The sequence below is a fragment of the Amblyraja radiata genome, unplaced genomic scaffold (genome assembly GCF_010909765.2).
Source record: "Amblyraja radiata isolate CabotCenter1 unplaced genomic scaffold, sAmbRad1.1.pri scaffold_491_ctg1, whole genome shotgun sequence".
NCBI classification, from domain to species: domain Eukaryota; kingdom Metazoa; phylum Chordata; class Chondrichthyes; order Rajiformes; family Rajidae; genus Amblyraja; species Amblyraja radiata.
The window spans coordinates 32,501-44,753 of NW_022630566.1; the positions used below are offsets into that span (position 1 = coordinate 32,501).

The 12,253-nt window shown below is 54.2% G+C and overlaps 1 protein-coding gene across 1 annotated transcript; it reads left to right on the forward strand.

Annotated features, from left to right (window-relative positions):
- The first annotated feature begins 7,249 nt into the window (after positions 1-7,249).
- Positions 7,250-12,034, forward strand: zbtb22 (zinc finger and BTB domain containing 22). The gene is made up of 3 exons (XM_033016775.1): positions 7,250-7,270; positions 9,791-11,536; positions 11,693-12,034. Exon 2 carries the CDS (start codon positions 9,796-9,798, stop codon positions 11,131-11,133), a length of 1,338 nt encoding a protein of 445 aa, XP_032872666.1. The 5' UTR covers positions 7,250-7,270; positions 9,791-9,795; the 3' UTR covers positions 11,134-11,536; positions 11,693-12,034.
- The last annotated feature ends 219 nt before the right edge of the window (positions 12,035-12,253 follow it).

Below are 12,253 nucleotides of genomic sequence, written 5' to 3' on the forward strand. Positions count from 1 at the left end.
TAACCCCTGACACCCGCACTAATCAAGAATCTATCTATCTCTACCTTAAAAATATCCACTGACTTGGCCTCCACAGCCATAGAATGGCAATGAATTCCACAGATTCACCACCCTCTGACTAAAGAAATTCCTCCTCATCTCCTTCCTGAAAGAACGTCCTTTAATTCTGAGACTGTGAGCTCTGGTCCTGGACTCTCCCACTAGTGGAAACATCCTCTCCACATCCACTCTATCCAGGCCTTTCACCATTCTGTACGTTTCAATGAGGTCACCCCTCATCCTTCTAAACTCCAGCGAGTACAGGCCCAGTGTTGTCAAACGCTCATCATAGGTTAACCCACTCATTCCTGGGATCATTCTTGTAAACCTCCTCTGGACCCTCTCCAGAGCCAGCACATCCTTCCTCAGATATGGGGTCCAAAATTGCTCACAATATTCCAAATGTGGACTGACCAGTCCCTTATAGAGCCTCAGCGTTACATCCCTGTTTGTGTATACAAGCCCTCTTGAAATAAATGCTATCGTTGCGTTTGTGTTCTTCACTACCGATAGAAGGGTCTTGCCCTGAAACGCCACCCATTCCTTCTCTCCAGAAATGCTGCCTGTCCCGATGAGTAACGCCAGCTTTCTGTATCTGTCTTTGGTTAAAATCAAAATGCTCTCTGAGGGAGTATGTAGGAAGGAACTGCAGATGCTGGTTTAAATCGAAGATTGACACAAAAAGCTGGAGTAACTCACCGGGACAGGCAGCATCTCTGGAGAGAAGGAATGGGTGACGTTTTGGGACGAGACCCTTCTTCAGACTGATGTCAGGGGAGTGAGTGGGACAGAGATAGAATGTAGTCGGAGGCAGGAAGACTGGTGGGAGAACTGGGAAGGGGGAGGGATGGAGAGAGAGGGAATGCCGGGGTTACTTGAAGTTAGAGAAGTCAATGTTCATACCGCTGGGCTGTAAGCTGCCCAAGTGAAATATGAGGTGCTGTTCCTCCAATTAGCGCTGGGCCTCACTCTGACAGTGGAGGAGGCCCAGGACAGAAAGGTCAGTGTGGGAATGGGAGGGGGAGTTGAAGTGTCTGGCAACCGGGAGATCAGGTAGGTTTAGGCGGACTGAGCGGAGGTGTTCAGCGGAACGATCGCCGAGCCTGCGCTTGGTCTCGCCGATGTAGAGAAGTTGACACCTGGAACAGCGGATACAGTAGATGAGGTTGGAGGAGGTGCAAGTGAACCCCTGCCTCACCTGGAAAGACTGTCGGGGTCCTTGGATGGAGTCGAGGGGGGAGGTAAAGGGACAGGTGTTGCATCTCCTGCAGTTGCAGGGGAAAGTACCCAGGGAGGAGGTGGTTTGGGTGGGAAGGGACGAGTTGACCAGGGAGTTGCGGAGGGAATGGTCTCTGCGGAAAGCAGAAAGGGGTGGAGATGGGAAGATGTGGCCAGTGGTGGGATCCCGTTGGAATATGGACAAGGCTTGTTACCCCGTAACATGGAGGGAGGTGCACTCGAAGTGTGTGTTGTTGTCAGGATATTAAACTTGAGAATCACCCATTACACAGAATGAGTTTCCATCCAGTGTATTATATAGAATATAGTGTGGCAAAGTGTGAAGTCATGCATTTTGGTAGCAGGAATAAAGGCGTGGACTATTTGCTAAATGGGGTGAGAATCCAGAAATCGAAGGTGCAAAGGGCCTAGGAATGCTGGTGCAGGATTCCCAAAAGGTTAATCTGCAAGTCGAATCGGTGGTAAAGAAAGCAAACTCAATACTACCATTTATTTCAAGAGGGCTTGTATACACAAACAGGGATGTAATGCTGGGGCTCTATAAGGTGCTGGTCAGGCCACATTTGGAATATTGTGAGCAATTTTGGGCCCCATATCTGAGGAAGGATGTGCTGGCTCTGGAGAGGGTCCAGAGGAGGTTTACGAGAATGATCCCAGGAATGAGTGGGTTAACCTATGATGAGCGTTTGTCGGCACTGGGCCTGTACTCACTGGAGTTTAGAAGAATGAGGGGGACACCTCATTGAAACGTACAGAATAGTGAAAGGCCTGGATAGGGTGGATGTGGAGAGGATGTTTCCACTAGTGGGGGAGTCCAGGACCAGCCAAAGTCTCAGAATAAAAGGACGTTATTTTCGGAAGGAGATAAGGAGAAATTTAATCACTCAGAGGGTGGTGAATCTGTGGAATTCTTTGCCACAGAAGGTTGTGGAGGCCAAGTTAGTGGATATTTTTAAGGCAGAGATAGATAGATTCTTGATTAGTGCGGGTGTCAAGGGTTATGGGGAGAAGGCAGGAGAATGGGATTAGGGGGGAGAGATAGATCAGCCATGATTGAATGGCGGAGTAGACTTGATGGGCCAAAAGGCCTAATACTAATCCTGTTCCTTATGACCTTATTAATGCTCAAGGAAGCGTCTTTACAAAAACTTGCCTTGAGTTTAAGCATGTTGGTCTCCTCTTCACCCTGACTCTTGAAGACCTCATCCATCTGCTGCTGCAGGAAACTCAGTGACTTTTCAAGCTTATCCTGAAACGAGATGTTTAGTTTAGTTTAGTTTATTGTCACGTGTACCGAGGTACAGTAAAAAGCTTATATTGCGTGCTAACCAGTCAGCGGAAAGACAATACATGATTACAGTCGAGCCATGCACAGTGTACAGATACATGATAAGGGAAGGTGCAAGGTAAAGCCAGCAAAGTCTGGTCAAGGATAGTCCGAGGGTCTCCAATGAGGTAGATAGTAGTTCAGGACTGCTCTCTGGTTCAGTTGCCTGTAGGATGGTTCAGTTGCCTGATAACAGCTGGGAAGAAACTGTCCCTGAATCAGGAGGTGTGCATGTTCACACTTCGTACAACCTAGATGTACAACTAATTGAAATGCACCGCCAAAAATGTCAAACGTTTGCGCATGCAAATATCGGGACCACTTTTAGTTTAGTTTCGAGATGCAGCGCGGAAACTTCGACCCACCGAGTCTGCTCCACCCAGCGACCCCCGTACACTAGCACTATCCTACACACACAAAGGACAATTTACCTTATCTTTCATATTTCGCTAGGCAGCTTACAATCCAGCGGTATGAATATTAACCTCTCTAACTTCAAGTAATCCTTGCTTTCCGTCTCTCCATCCCTTCTCCACACTAGTTCTCCGACTAGTTTCACTGTCTTCCTGATTAATTATTACTGATTGTATGCCTCGTTGTCACCTTCCCCTCAGCTAACAATGAACCATTCCACATTTCCCTGACCACCATCTGCTTTGATCTGTCATTTTCACACCTTATCCTTCCATATCTCCATGTCTCCCTCTCCCCTGATTCTCATGTTGAAGAATGGTCTCGACCCAAAACGTCACAAATTCCTTCTCTCCGGAGATGCTGCCTGACCCGCAGAGTTACCCCAAAACGTTGTGTCTTTCTGTAGCAGCATAGTCCAATTTAGTTTAGTTTAGTTTAGAGATATAATAATAATAATAATGGATGGGATTTATATAGCGCCTTTCTAATACTCAAGGCGCTTTACATCGCATTATTCATTCACTCCTCAGTCACACTCGGTGGTGGTAAGCTACTTCTGTAGCCACAGCTGCCCTGGGGCAGACTGACGGAAGCGTGGCTGCCAATCTGCGCCTACGGCCTCTCCGACCACCACCAATCACTCACACACAATCACACACATTCACACACAGGCAAAGGTGGGTGAAGTGTCTTGCCCAAGGACACAACGACAGTATGCACTCCAAGCGGGATTTGAACCGGCTACCTTCCGGTTGCCAGCCGAACACTTAGCCCATTGTGCCATCTGTCGTACCAATATAGTGTGGCAACAGGCCCTTCGGCCCACTAAGTCCGCACCGACCAGTGACCCCCGTACACTAGCTCTATCCTACACACACCAGGGACAATTTACAATTTTACCAAGCCCATTAACCTGCAAAGCTGTGCGTCTTTGGACTGTGGGATGAAACCAGAGCGCCCGGAGAAAACCCACGCAGGTCACGGGGAGGACACCACCCGAACACAGGATCGAACCCGGGTCTCCGGCGCTGTAAGGCAGAAACTCTGCTGCTGCCTCATCGTGCCGTCCTTGTAACTCATCAACCGTGGAAGAAAGAACCAATACGTTCCCGCGCACAATTACCCAATGCCTTCCTACAATGAGGTCAAAAGATGCTATTTGGCCGCTTTGGTGTGTGCTTGCTCCCAAAGGGTTCAACCGTTCAGGGTTGTTACGTACGCACAGCACAGTGAAATTCTCTTGCACAACCTGCAACTAGTCATAGCATGGGACATACTGCATGGAAACAGGCCCTTCGACCCAACTTGCCTGCACTGGCCAACATGTCCCATCTACACTAGTCCCACCTGACCGCGATTCGCCCACATCCCGCCAAACCTGCCCTATCCATGGTCTGAAGAAGGGTCTCGGCCCGAAACGTCACCTATTCCTTCGCTCCATAGATGTCGCCTCACCCGCTGAGTTTCTCCAGCATTTTTATCTACTATCCATGTACCTGTCTGTTTCTTAAACGTTGCGATAGTACCTGCCGCAACTTCCTCCTAAGGCAGCTCTTTCCATACACCCACCACACTTTGTGTGAAAATGTTGCCCCTCGGTACTCGTGACAATAAACTAAGCTGAAACTGCAGCTGAAAGATCGAGCCTGTGTCTCAACACGGCCCTGTCCATGGCATGCAGGATACTCCTTCTTTCCAATATTTCATTTATTATTAATTTCATTTATTGTCTCATATACCGAGGTGTAGTTAAAAGTCAGCGGAAAGGCTATACATGATTACAATAGAATAACGTTTGGTTCAAAATAAAGTCCAGTAAAGTCCGACCTCTTTGGTCCACGTGCTGTTCCCATGGACACACAAATGTTCAGTGTAGTTTAGTTTAGTTTAGTTCAGAGATACAGCCTGGAAACAGGCCCTTCGGCCCACCGAGTGACCATCCATCTACTAGTTCTAGCCTGCCCTCTAAGGACAACTTACAGAAGCCAATTCGCACGCACGTCTTTTGAGTGTGGGAGGAAACCGGAGCACCTGGAGAAAACCCACGCAGGTCACGGGGTACAAACGCTGTACAGACAGCACCCATGGTCAGGATCGAACCCTGATGGTCTTGGCATCTTGTTCGGCACAGACATTGGGCCGTACGGCCTGTTTGTATGGTGTACTGTTCTATGAATAGCAATGGTGCTTTGTATAGAGAATGCATTAATGCCGACACAATGTATGTGTAAATGGTCTATAGTTCGAATGTAAAGTTCCTTATTATTTTTTTCACAATCACACAGAGATTCAGCAGAGTTGCTGCCTCACAGCGCTGGACACCCGGGTTCCATCCTGACTACGGGTGCTGTCTGTACGGAGTTTGTACGTTCTCCCCGTGCCCTGTCTGGGTTTTCTCCGGGTGCTCCGGTTTCCTCCCACACTCCAAAGACGTACAGGTTTGTAGGCTAATTGTCTTCGGTGAAATAGCCCCAGCCCCGGCATTGGATGAGAAAGTGGGATAATACACCTAGTGTCTGTGGGGGTCGCTGGTCGGCACGGTTCTCGGTGGGCAGAAGGGCCTGTTCCCACACTGTGTCTTTGAGCAGGTAAAGAAACAGACCCTTCGGCCCATCAAGTCCACGCTGATCATCAACAACCCATTGGTCTCTCCCCCTCCCCATCACCTCTCCCCCTCCTCTCCCCCTCCCACCCCCCCCTCTCCTCCTTTCCCTTTCCTCCCCTCCTCTCCTCTCCATCTCCTCTCCCCCTCTCCCCCCCTCTCTTTGCCCCCTTCCTCTCCCTCTCTCCCCCTCCTCCTCTCGTCCCCTCCCCCTCTCCTCCTCTCACCCCCCCTCCCCCTCCCCTCCTCTCACCCCCCCTCCCCCTCGCCTCCTCTCGCCCCTCCCCCTCTCCTCCTCTCTTCCCCTCTACCTCTCCTCCTCTCGCCCCCTCCCCGCGCACCCCCTCCCCCCTCTCACCCCTCCCCCTCTCGTCCCCTCCGCCCCCTCTCGTCCCTTCCCCCCTCCCCCTCTCCCCCTCTCCGTGTCCCCTCCCCATCCACAGGCCCCTCCCACGCATCATAGCCACGCCTCTCGAAACCCCGCCCATGGCCCCGCCCCATTCACTGGAGCCACACCCCCTCACAGACTCCGCCCCTCCCCATGGCCCCGCCTTCTTCCAGACCCAGACCCTGGACCCGCCCACTCCCGTGTAGCCACACCCACCCGTTTTAAACCCGCCCGCCCCGTAGCCCCACCCCCTCCACTGGAGCCACACCCCCTCATAGACCCCGCCCCCTCCGGGTGGCCCCGCCCCCTCCACTGGAGCCACACCCCCTCATAGACCCCGCTCCCTCCGGGTGGCCCCGCCCCCTCCAGTGGAGCCACACATTAAACCCGCCCCTGCTTGTGGCCACGCCCCTGTAGCCATGGCCCCGCCCCTGGAGCCACACCCCCTCACAGACCCCGCCCCCATCCGAGTGGCCCCGCCCCCTCCACTGGAGCCACGACCCCTTCGCAGACCCCGCCCCCTCCGGGTGGCCCCGCCCCCTCCACGGGAGCCACACCCCCGCATAGACCCCGCCCCATCCGGGTGGCCCCGCCCCCATGGAGCCACACCCCCTCATAGACCCCGCCCCCTCCGGGTGGCCCCGCCCCCTCCACTGGAGCCACACCTTAAACCCGCCCCTGCTTGTGGCCACGCCCCCTGCAGCCATGGCCCCGCCCCCTGGAGCCACACCCCCTCACAGACCCCGCCCCCTCCGGGTGGCCCCGCCCCCTCCACTGGAGCCACACCCCCTCACAGACCCCGCCCCCTCCACTGGAGCCACACCTTAAACCCGCCCCCTCCCAGTGGCCACGCCCCTGTAGCCAAGGCCCTGCCCCCTGCTTGTGACCACGCCCCTGTAGCCATGGCCCCGCCCCCACCACTGGAGCCACACCTTAAACCCGCCCCCTCCCAGTGGCCACGCCCCTGTAGCCACGGCCCCGCCCCCTCACAGACCCCTCCCCTGTAGCCATGGCCCCGCCCCCTCACAGATCCCGCCCCCTCCGGGTGGCCACGCCCCCTGGAGCCACGCCCCCTCACAGGCCCCGCCCCATCCGTCCCCGCCGCCCGCTGTCAATGAGCCGCTCCCCCCGATATCCCGGCTCCTCCCCCCCGGGGCGGCTGCGCTGCCGCTCGGCGCCGCTGGTGGCGCTGCCCCCGCTGGTCCGCATTCACCCTCACCCTCACCCTCACCCCCGCCTGGAGCCGCCGCCGCCGCTGCCCGTCCCGGCCCGGCCCGTGAGTAACCCCGCCCTCCCCCACCCCGCCCCGCCACCCTGCCCTGCCTCCACCCCGCGGCCCTCAGCCTCCAGCAGCGGGCAAACCCCCAGCGACAGGCCCCGGTGCTGCCGGCGCCGCTACTGCCGCTGCCGCTGCTGCTGCCCGGACCCGGCTCGCTGCCCGTCCCCGTCCGCGGGTCAACACAGCCCGGTGTGTGTGTGTGTGTGTGAAGGTGGCCTCGTATGTAGGCGTGTACCTGTGTGTAAGGCGTCTGTGTACATGTGTGTCCGTGTACATGTGTGTCTGTGTTATGGGTCTGTGTACATGTGGGTCTGTGTACATGAGTGTTATGGGTCTGTGTACATGAGTGTTATGGGTCTATACATATGTGTTATGGTTCTGTGTACATCTGAGTTATGGGTCTATACATATGTGTTATGGGTCTGTGTACATGTGTGTTATGGGTCTGTATACATATGTGTTATGGGTCTGTGTACATGTGTGTTATGGGTCTGTGTACATGTGTATTATGGGTCTGTGTACATGAGTGTTATGGGTCTATACATATGTGTTATGGTTCTGTGTACATCTGAGTTATGGGTCTGTGTACATGAGTGTTATGGGTCTGTGTACATGAGTGTTATGGGTCTGTGTACATGAGTGTTATGGGTCTGTGTACATGAGTGTTATGGGTCTGTGTACATGAGTGTTATGGGTCTGTGTACGTGTGTTGTGGGTCTGTGTACATCTGTGTTATGGGTATGTGTACATGAGTGTTATGGGTCTGTGTACATGAGTGTTATGGGTCTGTGTACATAAGTGTTATGGGTCTGTGTACATGAGTGTTATGGGTCTGTGTACATAAGTGTTATGGGTCTGTGTACGTGTGTTATGGGTCTGTGTACATGAGTGTTATGGGTCTGTGTACATGAGTGTTATGGGTCTGTGTACATGAGTGTTATGGGTCTGTGTACATGAGTGTTATGGGTCTGTGTACATGTGTATTATGGGTCTGTGTACATGAGTGTTATGGGTCTATACATATGTGTTGTGGGTCTGTGTACGTGTGTTATGGGTCTGTGTACATGAGTGTTATGGGTCTATACATATGTGTTATGGGTCTATACATGAGTGTCAATGGTCTGTGTACATGTGTGTTATGGGTCTGCGTACATGTGTGTTATAGGTCTGTACGTGTGTGTTATAGGTCTGTGTACATGTGTGTTATGGGTCTGTATATGTGTGTGTTATGGGTATGTGTACATGTGTTATGCGTCTGTGTGTTATGCGTCTATACATGTGTGTTATGGGTCTGTGTACATGTGTGTTATGGGCCTGTGTACATGTGTGTTATGCGTCTGTATACATGTGTATTGTGCGTCTATACATGTGTGTTATGGGTCTGTATACGTGTGTGTTATGCGTTTGTATACATGTGTGTTATGGGTCTGTATACGTGTGTGTTATGGGTCAGTGTACATGTGTGTTATGGGTCTGTGTACATGTGTGTTATGGGCCTGTGTACATGTGTGTTATGCGTCTGTATACATGTGTATTGTGCGTCTATACATGTGTGTTATGGGTCTGTATACGTGTGTGTTATGCGTTTGTATACATGTGTGTTATGGGTCTGTATACGTGTGTGTTATGGGTCAGTGTACATGTGTGTTATAGGTCTGTGTACATGTGTTATGCGTCTGTGTGTTATGCGTCTGTATACATGTGTGTTATGGGTCTGTGTACATGTGTGTTATGGGCCTGTGTACATGTGTGTTATGCGTCTGTATACATGTGTATTATGGGTCTGTGTACATGTGTGTTATGGGTCTGTGTACATGCGTGTTATGGGTCTGTGTACATGTGTGTCTGTTGTGGGTCTGTATACATGTGCATTATGGGTCTGTAAATGTGTGTTATGGGTCTGTGTACATATGTGTTATGGGTCTGTACAGGTGTGTTATGGGTCTGTACATGTGTGTTGTGGGTCTGTGTACATGAGTGTTATGGGTCTATATACATGTGTGTTATGGGTCTGTGTGTCTGTGTTGTGGGTCTATTTACATGTGTGTTATGGGTCTATATACATGAGTGTTATGGGTCTGTGTACATGTGTGTTATGGGTCTGTGTACATGAGTGTTATGGGTCTGTACATGAGTGTTATGGGTCTGTGTACATGTGTGTTGTGGGTCTGTGTACATCTGTGTTATGGGTCTGTGTACACGTGCCATTGACCATTGCAACATTGACCATTGAACCAAGAGTCATTGACCACTGAGCATTGACCATTGACCATTGGCCATTGCATCAATGAACTAAATGAGCCATTGCACCATGGAGACATTGACCACTGCAACATTGGATCATGAACCTTTGGACCGTGGGAGTAGTGTGGGGAGTACCACTGGGTTAGGGTGGCCCCTGCAGGGTTTGTGTAAGATGTATCTCCCTGCACGGTTCCCCAGGGTTGATTTTCTCCCCTGTGTTCTCTCTCTTCCCCCCCCCCCCCCCCTCCTCCTCCCCAGGAGCCATGGAGGCGGGCAGCAAGGTGCTGTACGTGGACTTCCCCAACTTCAGCAGCAGCCTGCTGGAGAACCTGAACCAGCAGCGCATGGAGGGCAAGTTCTGCGACATCTCCATCCAGGTGCAGGGCAAGGTGTTCCAGGCCCACCGGGCGGTGCTGGCCGCCTCCTCACCCTACTTCCACGACCAGGTGCTCTTCCGCAACGCCAGCCGCCTGTCGCTCCCGGGGGTGATGGATGCGCGGGCCTTCGAGAACGTCCTGGCCTCGTGCTACACGGGCCGCCTGGCGGTCACGCTGGCCGACATCGTCAACTACCTGACGGTGGGCAGCTTCCTGCAGATGTGGCACGTGGTTGACAAGTGCACCGAGCTGCTGCGGGAGAGGGAACCCCCTCCGGCCCCGGCCCCCGGCCCCCGCAACCCCAGCAGCCAGTCCCCCAGCAGCAGCAACTACTTCAGCCCCCGCGACGAGGTCCCCGTGTCCGTCTCTGTCAAGCTGGACCAGGGGGACGAGATGCTGGAGGACGAGCTTCTGGAAGACGAGGGGGTCGACCCGGAGCAGAAGGTGACCAGCAACCAGGGGGCGGCGTGCAGCGTGCTGTCGGCAAGGCAGCCCCGGCACGGGGGCTGGGTCCTGGTGAAGGAGGAGGAGGGGGAGGACGAGGGAGAGGAGGAGGAGGAGGAGGAGGAAGATGACGACCTGGTGCTGACCTGCGAGGAGGACGACCACCATTTTGTCAAGAGCGCTGGGGGATGCCGCCCCTCGGATCCCCGCTCGCTCAGCATCAGCGGCGTGTGCACCCTGACCCGGCCCCAGCCCCCTCCCCTCCCCCTCGGCCCCCCCGGCGAGGACGAGCCGGCGGACTTCTGCGGCTCCACCGAGGACTTCCCCTACGAGGTGGGCGAGGAGGGGCCCCAGTGCTTTGCCCCGGCCCCCTCCCTCCTCCTCCTGCCCGGGGTCGGCAGCGGCAGCGGCAGCCTCCAGGAGCTGCGGCACGGGGCGGCGGGCTCGGCAGACCCGGCGGGCGGGGGGCCCGGCAGCACCGGCAGCGGCGGAGGCAAGGTCTTCGCCTGCCACTGCGGCAAGAGCTTCACCCACCGCAGCCAGCGGGACCGGCACGTCAACATGCACCTCAACCTGCGCCCCTTCGCCTGCACCCTGTGCAACAAGAAGTTCAAGATGAAGCACCACCTGGTGGAGCACATGAAGATACACACCGGCCACAAGCCTTTCCAGTGCCACGTCTGTGCCAAGAAGTTCATGTGGAGGGACAGCTTCCTCAGGCACCGAGCCGCCTGCGAGAAACTCCAGCGCGATATCCCCCTCAGCAGAAGCCTCGACTGACTGAGCGAGCTGGGGACTGGGGCAGGGGGACAGGTAGAGGTAGGGAGAGGTTGAAGAGAGCCAGTCCAACCTATCTCATTCCTGGCTTACACTGATGGAGCGAGCGGGGAAGTGGGAGGGAGGGGGAGGGAGAGAGTGGTAGAGGCGTTTCCATTCTCCCTCGATCTCGGTCAAGCGAGGGAGGTGGGATCGAGTGACGGGGATACAGAGAGAGGGGTGGAGGCGTTTCCATTCTCCCTCCATCTAGGTCAAGCGAGGGAGGTGGGATCGAGTGAGGGGGAGACAGAGAGAGGGGTAGAGGCGTTTCCATTCTCCCTCCATCTAGGTCAAGCGAGGGAGGTGGGATCGAGTGAGGGGGAGACAGAGAGAGGGGTAGAGGCGTTTCCATTCTCCCTCCATCTAGGTCAAGCGAGGGAGGTGGGATCGAGTGACGGGGATACAGAGAGAGGGGTAGAGGCGTTTCCATTCTCCCTCCATCTAGGTCAAGCGAGGGAGGTGGGATCGAGTGACGGGGAGACAGAGAGAGGGGTAGAGGCATTTCCATTCTCCCTCCATCTAGGTCAGGGAGTTCCCAACCTTTTTGGTCCCGTTTACCCCTGGCAACTTTAAACCCCTGGCGACTTTAGTAGCACATAACAATGTTATTTCACTTATTTATGAACAACTAATGATGAGCAGATACCCGTATAACGGACCCAAACGCAGTCAGTCAATGAGAAAAAATATGTACCAATCCACAATCAACAAATCTACCCCCCTGGGTAGGTGAAATTTACCTCCTGGGTAGGCGAAATTTACCCCAGGTAAGGAGGGAGGGAGGTAGCTGGGACCGAGGGAGGGGGGGGGGAGAGGTAGGGCCATGCCAACCTCCCCCAACCAAGGCTTCAACTAATGAGGTAGGGAAGGAGGAGGGGAGAGAGAGAGAGGTAGTGGCATTCCACACATCCCTCAATCGGGAGGGAGGGAGGTGGGACAGAGAGGTAGGCTGGGACCGAGGAGGGGGGGAGAGAGAGAGGTCAGGCCTTTCACACCTCCTTCAATCCTGGCCGCAACTCATGGGGGAGATAATATTGAATATTACAATTGGTAGAATGGCCTTAGTGGACTATTCCCTCGGTAC